A 25327-nucleotide genomic window follows, 5' to 3' on the forward strand; every position below is an offset into this window, starting at 1 on the left:
AAACTTTGACGCTTCTAGGCCCAAGCGTTTTTGCCGCTTCATTTCTACAAAAATTTGGGAAAGTCCCCTAAAATTCGGGGGTGTTTATTATTTATTTACTTAATTAGTAATTAAAAATAGTTATTTAATTAAATTATTAATGATATTCCCTCCATATGCAGTTATCCAGTTTTTAGTATTATACAGGCCCAAGCGTTTTTGCTGCTTCATTTCTGCAAGATTTCGTGAAAATCCCCTAAAATTCGGGGGCATTTATTATTTATTTACTTAATTAATCATTAAAAAATATTCCGTCCATATGACGGAATATTGACGTCCATGTTCCGTCCATATGCAGTTATCCAGTTTTTGTTATTAGCAGGCCCAAGCGTTTTTGCTGCTTCATTTTTGCAGGATTTCGGGAAAATCCCCTAAAAATTCGGGGGTATTTATTATTTATTTATTTAAATAATAATTAAAAAAAGAATTCATTAATTCAATTATTAATAATATTCCCTCCATATGCAGTTATCCAGTTTTTGGTATTAGCAGGCCCAAGCGTTTTTGCTACTCCGTTTTTGCGAGATTTTCAGAAAAAAAGCCGGAAATCCGGGGATATTGGAAGCACAGAACAGAACGCAACTGATGAGCCAAAGGTAATGACAGAAAGAGGTGATACAGAATGACGATCAAAGTATATGTGATCGAAATATCTGGAGATTTTGTCATTGTTCTCCGTGTCTAATAAAAGGACTTATCCCTATTTGAGCTGCTATTTGTACATGGATTTGACTTCTGAAAGGCTCAAATATGAGCTTGGTGAAAGATTAAAAAAAAAATTCATTGGAAGTTCTAGCCCCATCAATACCATGGTGGGGCGCAGTCCCCATGGGAGGGGCAGGGCAATATTTGGGTGGGTCATGGGCCGGACCCGTACCCTTCGGCTGATAATACTTTATAGTTAATAATAATAAAAAGATTCATGTGAATGACGTCACATTCAAATATATTTGACGAGCAAAAAGAAGCATGATAGTGCTGCGATGACATCATACATTCAATAAAAAGTGTACTTAGACAACATTTAGTATTGTTAGTATATTAGTGTGAAACATGCCATGAGGACGGACAGAAAAAAAATTATCAAATTAATAACCTTTTAAGCTTACTTCAGGTGAATAAACGTAAAATTTTGAATTACAGAATCAAACAGTTCGTGGTAACGAACTGTAGTAAGGAGCGACCCGGCTCAATAGTAACCAAAACTCTAAAAAATAGAATTTTGATACCAATAGCTACATCAAAAGAATCGCATTTTAATGCTGATTTTAAATATATAAGTTTCATCAAGTTTAGTCTTACCAACCAAAAGTTACGAGCCTGAGAAAATGTGTGTTATTTTAGAAAATAGGGGGAAACACCCCCTAAAAGTAATAGAAGTTTCAAGCTCCTATTTACAAAAATGTGGAATTTTGTATTTTTTGCCAGAAGGCAGATCACGGATGCGTGTTTATTTGTTTTTTTTTTCTTTTTCCCAGGGGTGATCGTATCAACCCAGTTGTCATAGAATGTTGCGATAGGGCTCATTCTAACGGAAATGAAAAGTTCTAGTGCCCTTTTTAAGTGACCAAAAAAATCGGAGGGCACCTAGGCCCCCTCCCACGCTAATTATTTTCCCAAAGTCAACGGATCAAAATTCTGAGATAGCCATTTTATTCAGCGTAGTAAAAAAACCTTATAATTATGTCTTTGGAAACTACTTACTCCTCCACAGTCCCCGTGGGAGGGGCTACAATTTACAAACTTTGACCAGTGCTTACATATAGTAACGGTTATTGGGAAGTGTACAGGTGTTTTCAGGAGGATTTTTTGGTTGGGGGAGTGGTTGAGAAGAGGGGGATATACTGGGGGAACTTTCCATCGAGGAATTCGTCATGGGGGGAGAAAATTTCCATGAAGGGAGCGCCGGAATTACTAGCATTATTTAAAAAAAAAACAATGAAAAAACAAATATGAAAAAGTTTATTTCAGCTGGAAGTAAGGAGCAGCATTAAAACTCAAAACGAACAGAAATTATTACCCATATGAGGGGCTCACCTCCTCCTAATACCTCGCTCTTTATGCTAAAGTATTTTTAGTAATGTCAACTATTTATTCTACGGCTTTTGTGATTCAGGGGTCATTCTTAATGAATTGGGAAAAAATTTAAGATTTAGTGTAAAGAGAGAGGTACTGACGAGGGGGCGAACCCTCTCATATGTGTAATAAAAACATGAGAATAAAAAATTCTTTACGTAAGCTAGTTTATAAGTTACGTATATCTTTTACTAATAAAAAGATTCGTAAAAAATTAAAAGTTCTATTTGCCTTTTTAATTAACCAAAAAATTGGAGGGCAACTAGGCTTCCTTCCCTGCTCTTTTTTTCTCAAAATCATTCGATCAAAATTACGAGAAAGCCATTTATCCAAAAAAAAAAATATATACAAATTTCGTTTTAACTATTTCTCTGCAGAGAGCCAAAATCAAAACATGCATTGATTCAAAAACGTTCAGAAATTAAATAAAAAAACAAGTTTTTTCAACTAAAGGTAAGGAGCGACATTAAAACTTAAAACGAACAGAAATTACTTCGTATATGAAAGGGGCTGCTTCCTCATCAACGCCCCGCTCTTTACGCTGAAGTTTTTACTGTTTTAAAAAGAAGAGTTGAGAGAAAGAGTCAAACCTTAGCGTAAAGAGCGGGGCGTTGATGAGGAAGCAGCCCCTTTCATATACGAAGTAATTTCTGTTTGTTTTAAGTTTTAATGTCGCTCCTTACTTTCAGTTGAAAAACTTGTTTTTTTTATTTAATTTACGCATAACGAAGGGGACTCAGGATTTCAAAAATACCTAGGTGGGACAAGGCCCAAAAGTGGTTGGGAACTACTGGTCTAGCCCCATCAGTTTAACATTTCAAGCCCTAGAGGTGAGGTAAATCAATTGAAAAAATTTGGTTCCAGCATTAGCCACTGCAAATCTACAAGTCTGAGAGTATTTACTTAATGATTAATTGATACATTGCCCCCCTCAGGGTGTAAACTCACTCCTTCTATCCCCCCCCCTTTATTGATAACAGTGAGACCGTGGCGATTGGAGGGAAGGTGACTGATCGTATGAAAATGGAAGACATGCTGTTTGTGCGAAACAAGTGTTGTGACTTGAATTAACTACTATTCAAATAGATGAGTGTTTTCATAAATAAATATTGCAGCATTTGTTACTATTTTTGCGGTAATTAATTAAAATTCACTTGAAGGTAATCAAAATTATCGCGAGAATTGATTTTCACTCGGAATATAGCCCATCTGCGTGCATTCTGTTTTTTTTATCTGTTGCCTAGTGATATTAACAGATTTTTGCTGAGAATTGCCCCAGAAAAAAAAATGAACAATTATATTGGAGACCGAAAAAAACCTAAATCAGATGTAAAAAGGTCAACCCATACGCGTATCATGGACAAATTGACAAGCGCAAAGATAAAAACATGAGCTTGTGTTTCCCAACAAAGCTATAAAAAAGACAATTCGTGAGGAACAGGTATTTTAAAACAGCCAGGAGAGTTTTAAGGTTTCTAGTATCTCACCTGGACAATTCGAAGAAAAAGTACATTTATTCGAGCTAACCTAGAAATTTTTCTGACAATAGCTCTAAAACCAAAATTCTCAGAAATACTCAGATTCCATATTCCTTTTCTTGAGAAGTCATTGCTCACCAGTGTTGCTAACGGGGTCAATAGTACAAATTTTTGTACAATGTTCTGGTTCTGGTACAATGTGGTACATTTGGACATTTTAGGATACAATCCCAAATGGCTGGTACATTTCAATACGTTTGAGCTGTATTTGCCGGATCAAGTTTTCTAAATTCTGGTCTTACGGATTTTAGCAAAAAAGGGGGGTTTTTAGCAAAAAAATTACGGATTTTTAGCAAAAATCTCCTTACGGATTTTTAGCAAAAAATATTCAAAAGTGCTGACAGACAGTGAAAGAGGTCGCTTGTCCATCAGTTTGTTCTAGTGTTTTGTCTTTGGGATGGAAAATGACGAGAATAATACAATTGGGCTACAAAGAATCTTTCTGGCACAATCTGGTCAGAAAATTGGCACAATTTATTTCAAAAGATTGGCAAGGCTGTTGCTCACTACTTGTCTTCTCATGTTATTAAATAATAAAAAAAAAGGTTTTTTTTTTTAACTGAAAGTAAGGAGCGACATTAAAACTTTAAACAAACAGAAATTACTTCGTATATGAAAGGGGCTGCTTCCTCTCAGCTCTTTACGCTAAAGTTTGACTCTTTCTCTCAACTCTTCTTTTTAAAACAGTAAAAAATTTTAGCCAAAAGAGCGGGGCATTGATGAGGAAGCAGCCCCTTTCATATGCTAAGTAATTTCTGTTTGTTTTAAGTTTTAATGTCACTCCTTACTTTCAGTTAAAAAAACTTGTTTTTTTATTATTTAATTTCTGAACGTTTTTGAATCAATGCATGTTTTGATTTTGGCTCTCCGCAGAGGAATAATTAAAACGAAATTTGCATATTGATTTTTTTGGCTAAATGGCTTTCTCATAGTTTCGATCGAATGATTTTGAGAAAAAAAGGAGCGGGAGAGGACGCCTAATTGCACTCCAATTTTTTGGTTACTTAAAAAGGCAACTAGAACTTTTAATTTTTTATGAATGTTTTTATTAGTAAAAAATACACATAACTTATAAATTTGCTTACATAACGAAATTTTGTATTCTCATGTTTTTATTACATATATGAGCGGGTTCACCCCCTCGTCAGTACCTCGCTCTTTACACTATAGCTTAAATTTTGTCCCAATTCACTAAGAATGACCCCTGAATCACAAAAGCCGTAGAATAAATAGTTGAAATTACTAAAAATGCTTTAGCGTAAAGGGCGAGGTATTAGGAGGATGTGAGCCCCTCTTATGCGTAATAATTCTGTTCGTTTTAAGTTTTAATGCTGCTCCTTACTTCCAGTTGAAAAAACTTTTTCATATTTATTTTTCCATTGTTTTTTTTTTAATAATGCTAAAAAATCCTGTGATCCCTTCATGGAAATTTTCTTCCCCCATGGCATATTCCTCGATGGAAAGTTCCCCCAACATGTCCCCCTCTTCTCAGGCCCCTTCCCCCAACCAAAAATACCCCTGAAAACGTCTGTACACTTCCCAATAACCATTACTATATGTAAGGACTGGTCAAAGTTAGTAACTTGTAGCCCCTCCCACGGGGACTGCGGGGGAGTAAGTCGTCCCCAAAGATATAGTTATAAGGTTTTTTGACCAGGCTGGATAAAATGGCTATCTCAGAATTTTGATCCGTTGACTTTGGGAAAATAATTAGCGTGGGAGGGGGCCTAGGTGCCCTCCAATTTTTTTGGTCACTTCTGGCAAAAAATACAAAATTCCACTTTTTTGTAGATAGGAGTTTGAAACCTCTACAATGTGGTTCTCTGATACGCTGAATCTGATGGTGTGATTTTCGTTAAGATTCTATGACTTTTAGAGGGTGTTTCCCCCTATTTGGGTAAGACTAAACTTAATGAAACTTATATATTTAAAATCAGCATTAAAATGCGATTCTTTTGATGTAGCTATTGGTATCAGAATTCTATTTTTTAGAGTTTTGGTTACTATTGAGCCGGGTCGCTCCTTACTACATTTCGTTACCACGAACTGTTTGAAAGTCGCTTCAAACAAACGATGGTAAACTTGAAGTACATAACCACATCTAAAGGGAATATATTAATAAAATAAAAATAGTGCTGTCAGAATTCTCATGCCATGTTCTTGTCAAATATCATTGTCACTACTGTCAAAGAAGTGTACTTGTTAATGAAACGAAACACACTCAAGAATTACGCTTAGGTTAGATCTCAGAAAACCGGTTCCATAGCCACAAAGACAAGTGACGGGTGATACAATGAATTGGACTTTAAAATTTTGGGCTATATATTTAGCCCCACCCACATTATGGGTGGGGGTAAAGTATGTGGCCAGCGTGAAATTAGAAAACAATTCTTACTTCATAGTATGCAGAATAATTGTAGCTAAAACCTTTTACATGCAGACCGGTTATACATAAATTTAACCTAATAGACCTACTTAAACCTAACCTAATCGTAGTTATCTAGTGTGCTTCGTTTAACTAACAAGTACCCGATGAAGCCCCCCCCCCCGCCTTATGAACCCCAATAAAAAGATTTATCTGTTGTTTTGTGTCTCTCGATGGTTTGTATTTTTATTTTTAATTTTTTTACAGTTCTTTTCCACCCGTTAAAAGCATTCACCCTCTGTGATTGCAAACGCATTTGAAATCGATGGATCATTATCTATCGAATATTATCGAGTTTCGGTTACTATTGAGCCGGGTCGCTCCTTACTACAGTTCGTTACCGCGAACTGTTTGATACCAAAATATGATGAAAATATAATACGTCAGTTTATGTAACAATATAATCTCGGCGGTAGGCTATTTTTGCACATTGGGAGGGGGGTAGAGTAACCTAATCTTACCCCCCTTGTGTGCAAATATATAGCCCGAATTATAAAAGTCCAATGGTTTAGTCACCCGTCATTTGTCTTCGTAGCTATGAAACTATTTTTTTTTTGAACTTACATTCAGTAAACTTCTCGAAAGGAATACTGGCTAATACGGATGTACCGTGTTTACTTTTACTTTTTTATATATCCTAGGATTAGACTTAGGATCATCAGGGGGAGGGGGAATAATGTCAGGGAAGCGACTATTATTTATTTATTCATCCAATAGCTAGTAAGCTAAAAAGCCTGTAAGCTACATTTTGAATAAGCATAAGCTAAAGCATCTAATGCTACTACTTTTATTACCATATTTCCTTAAGATATGGTCACGGACAGCAAGTTTACCAAAACAATTTTTGACTTAGGATAAACGATCAGCGAATTATTCATTGACAATTTGTACCTACACAAACACGAAACACATCAAGTGACAGTGAACATCCCAGTCAAAATAAACACAAACTGGTGCTGCCGAATACACCCATGCAAACACACTAATTCTGATAGTCATAAACCTTTACAAACACTATAGTTTGATATAACAGGCGATTTAAGGGGTGTCAACTACCCGTCAGCTGGTGTAAATACATCTTAGAGCCCCATTTATTCCACAACACTAAACTTCTCCATACAACGAATGACACATTCTGTATCAAACGTTATGTACACCCGCCTCGGGCGGCACACACGACCTGGTGCACACAACTTTACAAAGTGGGCGGCCCCTCAAGGAGTTCTTGCTTAGGGCATGGGCAACCCATAATATAGCCCCTTATCAAAAAGAAAATAACAATTGAGTTTAACACCGAGTTAAGAAAAACAAAAGGTAATATCCAAAGCCAACTAACACCCCCAAATGAAAGGAAATAGGGATTATCAACAATCACTAGCGACAATTCACGAAAAAATGGGAACTAACACATCTTAGCTGAAAATTTCATATTAACGGACGAAACAGCGAAGAGTGAAAAAAAATGAAGAAAACAAAAGAGATGAAACTAAACAAGGATAATTTTTAGCCAGAGAAGGAACAAAAAACAAAGCAGGTGTACATACACCTACTTAATAGCATTAACTGCTATTTGCATTGGCGGGCAGCAACTTCTCTTAGGATTGAGTCAGCAATGACTCGTGACAAAAAAAAACAAAAAAAAAACACTTTTATTTACTCTTGTTGTTATCTCAATTACGGCAAAAATTCACTTTCCAGACAAAATATCTTTGCTATTTTAATGAAATTAGTTAAACTAGGTGAACAAAACTTAGAAATCACCTCAAATATCTTTTTTAAGGAATCACAATGATCAACTTTTATTTTTTCTCGAAATTACTGCAAAACTCACTTTCGGGCAAAAATTCTCTGCTATTTTAATGGTAGAGCCCGGTAACTGGAAATTAGGAATCACCCCAGATATCAGCTCTGAAGATCTCTTCAACAAATTTTCACCCATTTCAACTGCTTTCTTAAAAATATTCAAGAAAGTTTGCCCGGGGAACGATTTTTTACCTTGTAGCCAAGTCAGGGGCAACGGTATAGCGTTGCAAGTTATGCCCTAGGGGCATATATTATTCTTATGGAAGGGATGCTTGTATGAACTTCAGAGAGGGCTCAATTGATCGAAAATTGAAAGTTCTAGTTCCCTTTTTAAGAGCCAAATGAGATCGGAGGGCAACTACCCTCCCCCCATGTACTTTTCTCTCCAAACGTACCAGATAGAAATTTCGAGATTGTCATTTTTTTAAAATTGTTCAAAGGTCAGGTAACAAACTCCAGCGTCGAAACAATCCCCAGGGCCCGAGGGCAGGCGTTGTAAGTTATTCCCTGGGGGCACATATGGTTCTAGTGGAAGAGATGCTCGTATAAACTTCAGAAAGGGCTCACTTGATTGAAAATTGAAAGTTTTAGTTCACTTTTTTAAGAATCAAAAGAGATCCGAGGGCAGCTAGCCCCCACGCCCTTTTTCCCCAAAACCCATCCGCACAAATTTTGTGATAGCCATTTTTTTTATATTTCAAACACCAGATAACAAAAACTCCGAGGTCAACACAAAACCCAGAGCCCGGGGTCAAGGGTTTTAAGTTATGCCCCGGGGTGTATAAGGTTTTCATGAAAGGGGTGGTCATATAAACTTCAAAGGTGGCGCATTTGATTTTAAATTGAAAGTTCTAGCTATCTTTTTGTGAGTCAAATGTGAAGAGAGGGCATCTACCACCCCTCCCCCCCACACACACACATTCTTTTTTCCCTAAAAGCATCCAATGAAAATTTTGATATAGCCAATTTATTTGAAATAGTCTAACGATTAGATAACAAAAACTTCGTTGTAATCATAACCCCGTAAAGCCAAGCCAAGCCTTAAAGCCAAGTAAATAAAAATGACGTCATGGCCACTATATCGAAGGCCAGTCATATTTTCTGCTATCTTAACAAATTATATTGGTAGAAAATAACTTCTTTTAAGAATTAGTCAGCAATTACTCGTGAAGAAAGCCCTTCTTATGATATCTTTGGTTTCTGCCTAAATTACGGCAAAAAAAATCCAATTCCGGACAAAATTTCTTTTTTAGGTAAAAAAAAAATACAACAGAGCTGGGCGGATAAATCTTAGGAATCACCTCAAATATTAATTCCTGAAAATCTATCGCAGTTTCATTTACCAAGCCCAGCTACTTTTTTACAAATATCAAAGAAATGTCCAAAAAATGGTTGTCTACCGTAAAGCAGAGAAAAACAATAGAGTAAACACAAATTACTACCACCGTGGCAATAATATCGAAGGCCAGTCATATTTTATGCTATCTACCACATTAACTGCTATTTGTTTTGGCGGGAAACAACTTCTTTTAAGAATGAGTTGGTCATTTATTAAACATACTTTGCAGTATACCGTGTCATCGGAATAACCTTCATTTAAATATTGCGCCACGAAACTGGTTACTTCTCAGAATTATTTTTAAGGCGGAATTCCTTTAAAATTACATACCCACTGATTTGTTCATAGAAACAATAGTTACTGTATATCTGTTCACATTGTTCAATGCTCTACTTTGGGGTACATTAAACTCTTGGTTCTGACTAATTATGGTCTAATGATACACCTACTACCTTGTGTTAGTTTTATCAATAATCGATGTTGTTTTTTTTTTTTTGAAGAACCCAAAAAAATATTCAATGCGACAAGGATGATAGTTATTTCGAAACCAGCTAAAAAGACAAAAAAAAGTTTTTAAATGCGTAGGCTACACGTGCGAATGATTATCTGACGTTTCACAGAAAAGGTAGCGTATCCTTGGCAAACTATTTTAAATTCCTAAAATGAATACAATTTTCTTTGCCAAACAATCAATTAGCATATTAAGTGAGGGAGTAAGCAGTGGCGTCGAACCACGAAAATGCAAGGGGGATATCAATTTTCAAAACATGCGGCCAAACCTGGCCCCCTCCCTCAATTGATATCCTAGCTAGTAACTTCACAAATTTTATATTGAAAATATTCCAACATATTGAGAAAACTTTTGAACCTTTTCATCAAAATATATTAGATTTATAAATGTATTTATATATATATATATATATATATATATATATATATATATATATATATATATATATATATATATATATATATATATATATACTAGCTGTTGGGGTGGCGCTTCGCGCCACCCCAACACCTAGTTGGTGGGGGCGCTTCGCGCCCCCCCAAGCCCCCCCGCGCGCGTAAGTCGTTACGCGCCATAATAGTTACGCGCCATTGTAGTTGTGTCCCTATGTCCCACCTGTGAATATAGATATATATATATATATATATATATATATATATATATATATATATATATATATATATATATATATATATATATATATATATATATATATATATATATATATATATATATATATATATATATATATATATATATGGTTTTAACTACGTAAAACTTGCGAATATACAACATTCTTTGCTGTCCCATTGTCTTTGCATATAAATAGATTGTCAGGTTTACCGACTCTTGAACATGCAACATATAATGGTCCATGGGAAAACAATCTGTATTCAGATCTATACCTCATGATTCTAATGATTGCCCTTGAGCTTTGTTGATGGTGATTGCTAATCGACCATTCCCTGTCCCGGTGTCCCGGTCGTCATTTACATCCCCCTGTTTCCCCCGGTGTCCCCGTTGTAGTTGTGTCCCTGTGTCCCGGTCGTCATTTATATTCCCTGTGTCCCGGTCGTCATTTGTATCCCGGTGTCCCGGTCTGTATATACATTCGTTTTTTAGTTTTGTTTTTCTCCTTTATTTTTTTCCTTTTTTTTTCTTTTTTAGCTTATTTAGATTTTTAGATTTTTTAGTTTTTTTATTAGTTTTTAGTTTTTTTTTCTTTTTAGTTTTTTTGTCCCGGTCGTCATTTATATCCCCCTGTTTCTCCCGGTGTCCCCGTTGTAGTTGTGTCCCTGTGTCCCGGTCGTCATTTATATTCCCTGTGTCCCGGTCGTCATTTGTATCCCGGTGTACCGGTCTGTATATACATTCGTTTTTTAGTTTTGTTTTTCTCCTTTATTTTTTTCCTTTTTTTTTCTTTTTTAGTTTATTTAGATTTTTTAGTTTTTTTATTAGTTTTTAGTTTTTTTTTCTTTTTAGTTTTTTTGTAGTTTTTACCTTCTTTTTAGTTTTGTTAATTTTTTTTTTTACTTATGTCCTGGTCGTCATTTATACTCCCTGTGTCCCGGTGCTTTGTTGATTGCTAATCGAACATTCCTTTTGTCCTGGTCGCTTTCTCTTTGAGTGTCGTCATTTATTTTTTTCTTTTTTAGTTCTTTTAGTTTTTACCTTTTTTAGTTTTTTTTAGTTTTTTAGATGAAAATTTTTTTTAGTTTTTTCCTTTTTTTCTTTTTAGTTTTTTATTGGTTTTTACCTTTATGTTAGCTTATTTTTCAGTTTTTTCCTTTTTTTTTAGTTTTTTTTTATTTTTTATTTTTTTTAGTTTTTTACCTTTTTTTAGTTTTTTTAGTTTTTTTAGTTTTTTAGCTTTTTTACTTTTTTTATTAGTTTTTAGTTTTTTTGTAGTTTTTGCCTTTTTTTAGTTTTTTCAGTTTTTTTTAGTTTTTTATTGGTTTTTACCTTTATTTTAGCTTATTTTTTAGTTTTTTCCTTTTTTTTATTTTTTTTTAGTTTTTAGTTTTTTTAGTTTTTTACCTTTTTTTAGTTTTTTTAGTTTTTTTAGTTTTTTAGCTTTTTTATTTTTTTTATTAGTTTTTAGTTTTTTTTGTAGTTTTTGCCTTTTTTTTAGTTTTTTTAGTTTTTTAGCTTTTTTATTAGTTTTTAGTTTTTTTTGTAGTTTTTGCCTTTTTTTAGTTTTTTTAGTTTTTTAGCTTTTTTATTTTTTTTATTAGTTTTTAGTTTTTATTGTAGTTTTTGCCTTTTTTTAGTTTTTTCAGTTTTGACGTCACCTGATCCAGTTTTTTCAGGTGACGTCACCTGATCCACGATCCACAGATCCACAGACAACTTATTTTTATATATATAGATAGTTTTTTTTTTTTACTTATGTCCTGGTCGTCATTTATACTCCCTGTGTCCCGGTGCTTTGTTGATTGCTAATCGAACATTCCTTTTGTCCTGGTCGCTTTCTCTTTGAGTTTCGTCATTTATTTTTTTCTTTTTTAGTTCTTTTAGTTTTTACCTTTTTTAGTTTTTTTTAGTTTTTTAGATGAAAATTTTTTTTAGTTTTTTCCTTTTTTCTTTTTAGTTTTTTATTGGTTTTTACCTTTATTTTAGCTTTTTTTCAGTTTTTTCCTTTTTTTTAGTTTTTTTTAATTTTTTTTTTTAGTTTTTTACCTTTTTTTAGTTTTTTTAGTTTTTTAGCTTTTTTACTTTTTTTATTAGTTTTTAGTTTTTTTTTGTAGTTTTTGCCTTTTTTTAGTTTTTTCAGTTTTTTTTTTTAGTTTTTTTATTGGTTTTTACCTTTATTTTAGCTTATTTTTCAGTTTTTTCCTTTTTTTTTAGTTTTTTTTAGTTTTTAGTTTTTTTAGTTTTTTACCTTTTTTTAGTTTTTTTAGTTTTTTTTAGTTTTTTAGCTTTTTTATTTTTTTTATTAGTTTTTAGTTTTTTTCGTAGTTTTTGCCTTTTTTTAGTTTTTTTAGTTTTTTAGCTTTTTTATTAGTTTTTAGTTTTTTTTGTAGTTTTTGCCTTTTTTTAGTTTTTTTAGTTTTTTAGCTTTTTTATTTTTTTTATTAGTTTTTAGTTTTTTTTGTAGTTTTTGCCTTTTTTTAGTTTTTTCAGTTTTGACGTCACCTGATCCAGTTTTTTCAGGTGACGTCACCTGATCCATCCACAGACAGACAGACAACTTATTTTTATATATATAGAAGATATATATATATTAAAGCAATTATTAATATATACTTATATTTACAATATTTACTATATTTTCTAAATTTTTCTATTTGGAAATTTTTTTTCAAATTCAATATTTTTCTATATAGAAAAATTCTAGTTAAAAAGCTGGCGTAAAATACGCCGGTATTGAATTAGGGACGTTCTTAGCTTGAAAACATTCTTAGCTTGAGAAAAATTATGTTGAAAATATGTAATAACTTCCTGTTAACGAAAAGTATTTTTTTGAAAAATGTTCAAAAAATTAGCTAACTTTGAATTGATTGGACACGCCAGTCCAGACCGCAGAGACTGGGTGGTTTTCACTTAACTAAATTTATGTTATGACAAAAAACATACTGTCTATGTAGATTAGCCGTATAAGCCGTTTTAACTGTGATAATTAGAATCTATAAACTTTTTTATATTATTTGAAACGGGATATTTTTAAATTCAATTTTTTTGGGGGGGAAGATGAAATGACTAATCTTGACAACATATAAAAAGCAATGGACTTCTCGCAAGAGAAGTTAAGAAAAGAAAAACGCATATCAAATCATTTAGAGGAAGGGTGAGGAATTAGTTGGTGGAATAAATCATGCAATACAGATAGGAAAATATACAAACAAATCCCAGAGGACCCATTGGCCAGTTAACCGGAGAAACAAAACAAAATATATATTGTATTCAATGGTTAATGATTAAACAATCCGAAGATTTGTTTTTAATGAATCCAAAGAAACATTAAAAAAAAGGCCAAGGCAGACTTAAAACTATGAAAACCAACAAACAAGCGAAGCAAAGCTTAGATTAAACAGCTTTTTAAGAAAATTACTTCAGATTTACAAGTAAAAATTAACAATTTAGTTACCCCAGTCCAAGGTCATGTCCAGAGGAAGGTAAGGAGTCTGAATCCCTTACAACCAAACACAAAGTAGAAACAATAGGAAAAATCTTTTCAAGACAGTGGATATCAATTCAATGGATATTTCAGCCCCTATGTCCAAGGGCCGTCTTAAGCACAATACGAGAAAGAAAAATTACACACACACATATATATATATATATATATATATATATATATATATATATATATATATATATATATATATATATATATATATATATATATATATATATATATATATACTTACATTAAAGTGTGAGAATTAAAACTAATAATGTTTTTTTTTCAACTTTTTAAAAACAGCCCAAGCATCCTTACTTCAACAAAGTTCAACCAGGACTCTGGAGTCCTGGTTGAACTTCGTGTTTTGGTTGAACTACTTTGTGTTTGTTTGTTATGGAAAGGCAGTGCGGTCTTCGTTACTATTTTCTGAATCCCTCCCTTCAAAAAAATCATCCTACTCGCAAAAACGTAACAAAAATACATATAAATACATTTTTGATGTCTTTTTAATTTTTTGTTCCCTCTCCACCCACAAAAATCCTGGATATGCCCTTGACCATGTCAAATACAGAGAGTTGCAGGTCGACTTGATTTTTCTGTCAATTTCTGATTTTCCCTTCGAAATGCAACATATTGCTTAATCCCCATCTTTGTTTTTCTTGTTCTCATAGAACAACTCTAAAAAGTTAAGTTAGTCTTATGCGACTAACTTTTTTACTTATTTCAGCTTTTTTAGTCTTATGCGAGCTATGATGGTGAAAGTTAAGTTAGGTTAGATTATGTTAGTCTAGGCTATATTAGATTAGGTTAAATTTGGTTCAAAATATTAGAAATGGGTTAAGAACCTAACTTAAGCTAACCTAAACCAACCAAAGCTCATCTAACCAAACCTTATCTAATCTAATGTGTCATCATCAAACCTTGCATTAAATTGAAAAAAATTACTGACAACGCTGACTAGATCCAAGGAGATAAAAAGTCGGACATTCACCGGTGAATGTCGACATTAACCAATTTGCGGACATTCGCGGTAACATATATACAAGAATGTATTGCAAAAATGCCAAGAAGGTAGGATAAGTAGCCTCCTCACCCTTGTATATTGACCAAGGTGGTGTCAGTGCAAACAGCCAAGACTAGCGTAAAAATAAAAGAAGGAAGATAAAAAAAAATAAAGAAAACTAAATAACTAAACTAAATACAATACAGTCTTAGCATTAAGGCAAATATAATAAAAGGAAGTACTAAAAGAAGAGGTTATTTTCTAAAGCTTTATTTAGAACATAACGTTCTGACGTAATACAAGGATTACGTTCTGACGTTCTCATCGCACTGATTGCATTTTCCTCAAATACCTTTCTCGCACACAATCACTCTCTGTCGGGATTTTCTCTCGTCAACTTAATTAAAAATAGTCATTCTCCCTTTTTCTAACAGGAACTGGGATATATAGCAACCTTAATTAAAAGACACATTCCACTTCGTATAACAACCCTATTAGGGCTATTCATTCAACTTAATTGCTTCTGCTTAAGGCCTAAAAAACATACAGCACAAAAGGCGTTTTACAATTCAGCTGAAGAAAAAAAAACATTAGAGCTGAAGAGGTACATATATCAAACCATATCATCAGACCTACCCCGCGTAGAATTCCTTCACAAAGCCTATGGGGACCAGAATCATTAATTTGTGGGTGATCAACTTTTTCATATCCAGTGGTTTTACGGACTAAAAGATTGATGCGCTGATTTGGACAAGACACAAAATCACCCAGCCGGCTGTAGGAAGCACGCAAAAAGCTACTGCTCGTATAAGGATGATGAGCTATTGATTACGGTGCCACATTTGATGGCAATGGCATTTCGTGGCATGTATTGATTGCATGCCGAAGGACTGAGCGCAAAAAGTTCAATCGTAAGATTTTATGATTTAGAAGGCATTCAATAGGATTCAGTACGCCAATATAAAGGCAATAAAAACCATTATAGTTTTTTAAGGTGCCTTTATACGTTAAAAAAGGACTTTAAAAATGCAATAACTTTTTCATATAGGTTACAGTGGTTTTACGGACTAAAATATTCATGTGACGATTTGTACAAGACACAAGTCATCGAACCAGCTGTAGAAAACATGTAAAACTTTACTATTCAAATAGGGATGATGAGTTGTTGATGACGATGCCATATTTGATAGTAGTATCATTTGTAATTTGTTGCCATAGGCCATTACTTGTCTAAGCAGGGACGAACACAAGGAGGGAGGCAACGGGGCCCGATCCCCACCCTGAAATACTAGATTTTCCAAAATTTCGGGAAAATTCTAACTTAAATTATAAAATTCAGATTACTCACCAAAAAAAAACAACCACCCCAAAAAATCCCAATTACCTGCCTGTGCCTTCCAAATAAAACAGGAGGTCAAAACTTAAATAGTAGATTTTATTATTTAGATGGGTTTTTTGCATGAATTTGTGCATCAATTAAAAAAGCTAAAAATGAATTTATATATTGTATTTTTCAAAAAATGACGTTTTCTTTATCAGCTATTCTGCTGCTGCAAACAGCTCACCCCAGCCACCATTGCCACCCGAGGCTTATTAGAAAGCCCTGTCATTATTTTGCTCTTTATCTCACGGTCAGCCCTCCCCGAGGGTGACCGTGGTTTCAAACCGATCGCGGTTTGAAGTTGGGGTGTTATATGGAAAATATCAGCGAAAATTATACTTCGAGCAAGCATAAATAAAAAGGGAGACTCAGAGGGCACTCGCCAATTGATAGAGATAGATTTTTAACCATAAATGAGCAAATTTATAAAAAAAACTTGTTGTTTTTCAGGGACTAAGTTTTATTTTGGAAAGTTCACATAGCCACAACTAACCCCCACCGCCCTTTGTATCCCCTCGTGTGTGTAAATATATAAAGAAGGGTACTTACTTGAAATAACGCCCTTTTGTCACGAAGAAATAAGTCATCTCCCGGGAATAATGCCTGTATTCGATCTAATTCACTGCCTTCTTCAGTCACCACTCGAACCAACTGAAAAAGAAAAGTAGATGAAAAATCCAAAACGTTTGCGAAGTCAGCGCGTACACGGGGAGGGGGAGGCATCGAATTTTTCTTGTATTTTCTCGGGACTGACAATTAAGTGCTACGTTTTTTCGAAACTGTATCCACTCCTTCCTTATACGACGGCATGGATCCACTGTGGGTCGGTTGTATAAACAAATTATAAACAAGTACAAACGAAACAGTGAACCTGGCTGGGCCTCTAGTAAAGTTTTTTTTTTTGTTTCCTATCTCCAGAAGCGACCTAGGCCATATCTATCACAACCAGCACAACAGCGCTGCTTGAGTAAAAAGCTATTTCAGCCCAATGTATTTTTTTTTCACAGGTCACTTCACATGGAAGAAATTGTCGCAGAGACTTTAGAAGAAGTTCACACGCATAGATCGACTTAACTAGGAAACTTCGGAGCGTATTCATTCGATTGAGAAATAAATGTTTGATTGCCCTTTGAATCAAAATTAATTGAAAGAAGGCTCGACTCCTTCTTATGCCCTTTCAAGTTGCCGCCTTCCCTCAGCCCCCTAAAAGACAGTCGACAAAAATTTTGAAATGGTGGTTTATTCAAAATAATCGGAAGTTCATAGTTTCGCCTCAGAAGATGGCATGATAACCCACAGCCCATGTGGGCTGTAACTTACGCAAGCTGCCCATTGTTTAGCTATAGGTTCATTATTATGAAAAGGAGGGATGCATGATCCTGGGTGTCCAAAAAGGAAATGGGTATTATGGTGAAATTTTTTGAGAGTGTTGAGGGAGAGACGGAATCAAAAGACACTATGGGAGTGCTGGTTGTTAAAATAGGTCTGGAATATCTCAGGAATGGCTGAAGATAGTAAGTTGAAAGTTCCAAGATATGTTGATAGCCATTTTGAACTAACCAAAAGACACTATGTTCATCCAGGTTGTCAAAAGGGCACATCTACAATATCCTAGGAGCGGCTACGAGTATGAAATAAGGTCTTTCCAGGAACAACTAAACGAAAAGACCCTACATACATCCAAGTTTTCAAAAAGGCGTATTTACAATATATCAGGTACGACTAAGTTTATAAATTATACATATTAGTGACCCAGCTGAAACTTTGTGGGAATATTGGACCAGGGGACAGACCATAGTTTAAACTTTGAGTTGGGTGACCTAAAGGAGCTTATCAAGGGCAATAAATTTTTAATAAAGATGTATTTGTATTGATTTTTAATGTGATTTTTTATGCCGATCTGCTTGAAATGTCAGCCCATGAAGGCACCTTAACTGAACTTCTAACCAAGCGAACATGACCTGAAACAAATTTGGTTGCGATTATTCTAGAAGGCCTATTAAATTTTATTTTTAAGCTAAAAAAGGGAGTTTAAAACATTACAGAAGTTTGAACTTATAATGTACGAGCTATATACGCGTAATTTTAAACATACAAGCAGTTACAACAAATACAATACACAAAGATTCTTATAATAAAATGATCAATCAATGTTGGTTATAATACACATGGTTGCAAAATGATGCGAGTCAACACGGCTTCAGTAACAGAGAAAGCCAAAATTAAGGACATTTGCCATTCATTTATTTGGATGAAATTTCCCCAAGTCAGCCACCCAAAATTCTACAATAAAACTATTATTCAAATTTATTGAAAATTGTGTGCAAAGAATAATTAGCAAGACAAAATCTAAATTCTTAAGCAGAAAAACCCGACCGCTATTAATGAATAAAAGAGAGCTAACCAAACAGAAATTACCAGAAATATAAGTAAGGCTGACCCCCCCCCCCCAAGTCTTCTAAAGGTCATTTGTAGCATCATTGGTCAATGAGCATCATTTGTACTTTACTGAAAACAAAATAAATTTTAAATATTTTCTCTTTCATAGCGGTAATGAATTAAAAATTGCCAAGATTTCCAGGGCTGAATATTAATATATATTAAACAATCTGTCAACTTCCAACAGTTTTTTTCAATAATCTTGGTCATTATGGTTATTTTCTTGTTTTATTCTTGTTATTGACGTTTCGACAAACAAAATCTGTTTCTCGAAACAAAATCTGTTTTTGGTAAAGCACGAATGACGCTCAGGCCTTTAGAATGCTTATGACGCGTTAGGCTTAGAGGAGGGGTTAGTCCTATTCCTGTTTATGACAGAATCTGTTCGTTTTAGATTTGAATCAATAATTTATCGTGATATCTGTTCACCTTGGGTTTCATTTATATATTGACAGTGAATTATATTTTCTTAAGGTTTGCTTGTCTTTGGTTTAATGTCACTCTTTACTTTGCTTTGAAAAAATCTCTTGGGGATTTTTTTATATAATTAAATGTATTGCGTAAAGCCTGTTCTGGGTACACGTGTGACTGACCTTGTTTCAAACAGTAACATGTACACAAAACGGGGTTCTATACCGCTTTTTAGGGATAAGTAATGAGAAAAAGGTTAAAATGACTAGGACACATTCTGCGGATGAATTATTGCCCAAGATCCTATTTGCTGGTCAGCCATCTAGAGTCAAACGACAAGCGGGTTGCCTCCGAATTGGGTAGGAGGTCGTAAGGAAGGATTTAAGGGAAATTGGAACTTGCTGAGAGGCTGTAAAGAAAGGGGCTTTAAACAGACTGAAATAAAGGAGAAGTGTGCGTAGCTGTGCTGGCCTCAAGCGAGTTGGTTGCACTGAGCTGTTGGTAGTAGCATAAAGATGTTTCCTAAAGGAATATGACTGCACATTAGAAACAAATAGCTTCATTGGCTTCTATGATTACCAAGTGACAAAATTGGTAGAACTCTACATAACAAACTAATAAATAGTTGAGGGGAAAGTTGAGGGCAAGAGAATCATTGAGCCTTCACGTTTGTATGTACATTAATCTATGACTGAGAGTATAGCCTTTAAAAGAGTATAGGCTATTTTGTTAATCTCGTGAATGCCCTCATGAGAAAGAATTTCAAGGTGTCAGTCGTAAGAGGGAGGAGACAGATAAACTACGACTGTTTTAATCAGTGAAAGTCATCAACACGATTATGATTCATAAATCACCCCACATTCTTTGTCACAACAAGATATCCTATTAAGTCCTCGTTTGAAAATGATAGAAGACATGTGGACAAAACAGAAATGTGAGCGATATGCAAAACAAGCACCAACCTCAAGGACTGAAACAGCATTCTTGAGGCAAGGTAACTATCCAATTCGACGTCCATCAGTAATTACCACAGTTGGTTATCAATGGAAATTAGATTAGCAATAACTTAAAAGAACAAGCAGTTTCTTATATACTGCCCAAGGCAGAAGGTGACCACAACATACCAAAGTTACTTGGCTAATAACAAAATATATTTCTTGTCAAAACCTTTGGAGATCGGGCCTTAAGTAATTAGCTACATTTAACCACAAACATTTTGATAGGCACTTGCATATCTCACCTAAAAAATGGATACTCCGAAAATGAAAAATTATACCTCATGCTTGTAATACCTCTGTGCAAGCACATAACCTGAAGACCCAAGTCAATGGCGCTAATTCACTAAAATATGGTAGGGGCAAGGACTTTTTCAAGTTTCTTTTAATGAGGATACACAAAATCTTTGTACATGCCTGCCCAGGACGAAACTACCATGTGAAATTAATATTTTTATCGAGAAATTCGTTTGGCTATGGACAGGGTTTTCATTCGGGGGAGGGGTTTGTTTTTTCGGCAGGATTCCAAGAACAACACATCGAAAGTGTGTTTATGTATTTTTATTACATTTTTATGAGTCAGACAAATATTACAGGGGAGGAGGTCAAACCCACTAACCCCTGCCCTGAAAACAGCCTTGGTTTCGGAGAAATGGGTACTTCTGTCTTATAGCCACCACACTCTAGTTCTGTCGAGAAGTGAAATTTGGTTAATGCTAATGAAATAAAACAAAACATGATAAAAACATAATAATTTATCAAGAAAATTATGAAAACTACAACAAAGAATTATGGTGGGGGGGGGCTCGCAGACCACACTATATTAAATACGTAATCTAGTCTAATCAACGCACCAACTAAATATTTAATTAAAATGTAGCTACAATGTAGTTTTCCACCGAGCCGAAGCTAATAGTGTCTGGTATAAAGACCATGAAAACCGGTTGTTGTCTCATACTCACGATACAAGATCTTGAGTGGGGTGGGTATAAGACAAAAGTACCAAGTAATATTCTTTAAAAGACTAACAGACTTTTTAAAAAAAATTTTAGAGGGAAGTTCTATCATTTGAAATTGCGTTTTGATAATTCAAATTTTTGAAAATAATTCCCTGCAAATACTGGACACAATCCCCATTATAAACTAAACTGGGGAAATCTCGAACACAGTATAGACACAAAATGAAACGAAACCAGCGCCGACGTAAAGGAAAACCACAGGATTCACTCGGCCGAACCTACCACTGGGACGTAGTAAATGCAAAACACAAAAACTTGACCAAGACCGCCCGAAATTTCATAGATGTGACCAATTTCATAGATGTGACCAGGGACAAAAGTAGAAGAAGAGCCTCGAAACCCAGTCCCTATGCTGAATTCCTAAATTTCTCAATTTTGAGGCACTTCTTCAGATTATCAAATAAAATTATATTTTTCCATTATTTGAGTCCTCCAAAAATTCCTCCGCTCATGCCTAGATGTGACCCTAAATAACAAAAGCGCATCTATAGGGCACTATTGTCCAATTTTAGCCCGAGAGGGGCATTATTCCTCGGACCAGCCCCAAGGGAGAACTCGTAAGTTGCAGGCACAAAAACCAGGTATATAAACATTGAGGTATTCTAATTCAACCGATTCGTGTTCCAATTATCTTAATTTTACAATCAAACAGAATTAACCATATATTGTTATATTGCTACAAGCAATACCAGATGAGATTGCAGAAGTTAAGCTATTTAGATGCATTGCATGTTCTGTTGAATTACATTGTATTTGAAAATAAATTATTCATCTTATTTAGCCTAGATAAAATTTCAAGATTTGGAATTTATTGGTGGATTTTGGGTGGCATAAGTTTGGGTTTTGGCTCAGTTTTAGGTGTATTGAGTTTCATACAATCGAAACTTAGCGACAAAAAAAAAAACGACAAATATATCTTTATTATAACTTTTTTCTAATTTTTCCAACCTTAGCGTCTAACACACCAGAGCAAACGAAACATATAAACTTAACTGAGCCCAACAAGAACTTTATAGATGAGACCAGGGACATAAGAGACGTTAGTTGGATCATCCAACTGTTTCCAGCGAGAGCCCTTCTGACGATTGTTTGTGCAAGCAAGAGGTTTTGACAAAGCTAGCACTGCAAGAGGAATGATATCCATTTTGCTGGCACTTTTAAGAGCCCCTTTTGATTGATGGCGCACCAAAGTTTTTGAGTTTCCCGCAGGGAATAACTGCGATTAAACATCTGTTGAGCTAGACGAATCTCGGATGATGTGGAGTACTTGACTTGGGAATTATTTTGGAATTGCTAGAGTGCTTGACCAAGGACTTGGGGTCTTTAAAGGACACGGCGCGGTCGCCTATTCCTAAGAAAGCAGTTCTGGTGCAGTTTTGGGTTTATTATATTATATATCGATGCTCCTTCTATTATCTGTTCCTATTCCAATCTAGAAATAATATAGATATAACGTATCGATATTCACTTCTATTTTTACAGATTTTTGTGTCATCAAAGCTTGGTATTAGTAAAAGAATTTTTGGTACTCCTATATTATTCAGAACACAATCGAGAAGTTTGCTAATTGTGCGACCACTGAAAACCAATTTCATAGCCACAAAAACAAATAACGGGTGACACAATGCATTGGCCTTGCAAAATTTGGGCCAAATATTTGCACATTAGGGGCTGGGGTAAGCTTAGGTTAAGTTACACTACACCCACACCCCCCTAATGCATAAATATATAACCCAAATCGGCATTTTTGTCTAATAGCCACCACACTCAAGATCTTATATCGCAAATATGAGACAATAACCGGTATTCATGGTCTTTATACCAAACAATATTAACTTCGGCTCGGTGGGAAACTACATTGTAGCTATATTTTAATTAAAGATTTAGTTGATATTTTTGTTAGGTTAGGTTAATTTAGGTTGCGTATTTAATATAATGCGGTCTGTACATGATCTCCCTTCCATAATTCTTTGTTGTAGTTTTCATAATTTTGTTGATAAACTACTGTTTTTCCAACATATTTTGTTTTATTTCATTACCATTAACCAAACTTCACTTCTCGACATAACTTGAGTGTGGTGGCTATAAGATACAGGTACCCCCAAATTATGTTATTTTTTAAACTAAAGTATTATAGTTTCATCATATTTTGGTATATTTTACTAGGATTAACCTAACTTCACTTCTCAGGTGTGTTCTGTATAATACAGGAATGCCGAATTTTTTTTTAGGCGGGTTCAGGTTTTGGTCAGTTTCGTAAGAGCCAAACTAAATGTGACAATAAATAGCGCCATGGACCTCAATATCAAGTTTTTATTCATTTTTACAAATTTGTCAATGGCATCATATGTTGGCGACGGTGTACGGTCGAAACTCAAAAAGAGCTCTGACAAACCTCGGAGGGAGATTTAAGTCTCCCTCTGCTGCTTCTCGTTTTACGATACGAACCCTAATGCTGCTTCTCGTTTTACGATTAGTTTCAATCTAGCGGGGATTTTTTATTTTTTTTGGCGACAAGTCGCAAAAAATTACCTTGATGTAATTCAAAAATTTGGAAAATTAACACTTGATCCCGCAAACACAGCCCAAATGTACCGATATGTACCAAAAAGATTGTACCATGGAAAGTTCAATATACCACATTGTACCACGGCCTGTATTGTACCAAAAACGATACAATTGTACTATGTTGGCAACGCAGACTACTACCCAATATTTCCTTATTAAAAGAATCTTTCAATTCCACAGATTTGGTTTTGGAACGGATTTTAAAAACCACTCATGTTAATCCTTAAATGTATGTCAGAAAGAGAAGCCAAATGCCCCAGCTTTTCCTCTATTAATTTAAGAAACTTTTAAGAGCTCCTTAAAAACTTTTAAGTAAAGAGCTCCATTAAGCCAAAAACGAGCAGAAATAAAATTCAAATAATCTTCTAAGCGTAAAACTACTACAAACCACCATTAATAGTGAACAGAAATTACAATAAATAACCGAGTCAAACTCAAAACGAGCAAAAAATTAACATGAGTAGGGCTGACAGCCACCATGCCTTCTTAAGACCAAAACATAATTTGCACTTTACTAAAAAAAAAAAAGATCATGGACTGTCAGTTTAATATACATACACTGATATTTATTCCTTTAAGTTAAAATTTTTGTTTTGTTTATTAAAGTCAAAAAATTGAAAACATTTATAAATGTCTTTTGTTTTCAGTGAAGTAGAAATTATGTTTTGGTCTTAAGAAGGCATGGGGATGGACAATCCTATTAATGTTAATTTTTCCTTGTTATGAGTTAGACTAGGTTATTTTTGGTATTTTGGTTATCTATTGTTGCTATGCTAAATTTTGAGCCAGTACAAAAATTGAAAAACTAATTGTTTTCTTTTGAATTTTTAAGGGAGTAAAAAGAACAAAATACTTTGAGCCACAAATTTTTGCCAAGTAAACTTCGTTTTTCTGTGGAGGTTCTTAACTAATATTTGAATATCGGAGGGGAGGGGGCAAGTCCAAATACCCAGCCTGTGTACGGGTCTGCATCAAGGGCCATAAATGAGTTAATCAGTACTATCATTTAACATACCTTATCAATCAAGGTGTTGCTAACTTTCGGAAATGGACGTGGCAGTAGTACGTCATGCCTCGCAGGGACTATACTATACATGGTAAAACTGTACGGCACACATTTCGCTCCGAGAAACACACCAAGTAGCGAAGTGGGGGACCCCTCGGTGGCACTACTGAAGAATTAAATTTTTAAAATTGATCATTCAATTTCACCTGTCTACACTTGTCTTTTTTAGGGATAAACGATATTGAAATAAGAACAATACACTTGAAGACCGAAATGTTTTGAATTTCAACAAAAAAGTGACCTATTTCAATTTGCCAGTCATCCAGTTGTAAAAAGTAGTAGGTCATGTCCTTACGATGATCATCAGTCTCGTTTGGCCAGTCACTATATAACTTTGGTTTAGCTGACCAGATGACATTTAAATAGTAATTCGACAGCATTTTTTTTTTTCATTCCCATGATCAGTGCAAAGATAGTTAACCACTTTCCACCAACTGATGTACATCTCGGAGCACCACGTGTGTGGCACAGTTCCACCATTCGTCGCACCCCCCCCGCAAAAAGATACTTCGTATATCTCCACCACATTTGTTACACTTTTGCCACGCTTGGGAAGTGCCTCCTTGTGTACGTGATTTCTAAAAGTCA

General features: G+C 34.6%; 1 protein-coding gene across 4 annotated transcripts in view; it reads right to left on the reverse strand.

Moving 5' to 3' along the window:
* LOC136039588 (uncharacterized) overlaps positions 1–25327 on the reverse strand; it is a 221891-nt gene that overhangs the window by 108312 nt on the left and 88252 nt on the right. For all 4 annotated transcript variants that reach the window (XM_065723445.1, XM_065723443.1, XM_065723446.1 and 1 more), the window contains one exon: positions 16791–16892. Coding sequence is in view for 1 of the 4 variants with exons in the window: in XM_065723443.1 (XP_065579515.1) it covers positions 16791–16892 (102 nt within the window). In the remaining 3 variants the exon portion in view is untranslated. The remainder of the gene's footprint in view (positions 1–16790; positions 16893–25327) is intronic.

This window comes from Artemia franciscana, chromosome 19 (assembly GCF_032884065.1).
Source record: "Artemia franciscana chromosome 19, ASM3288406v1, whole genome shotgun sequence".
Classification (NCBI taxonomy): domain Eukaryota; kingdom Metazoa; phylum Arthropoda; class Branchiopoda; order Anostraca; family Artemiidae; genus Artemia; species Artemia franciscana.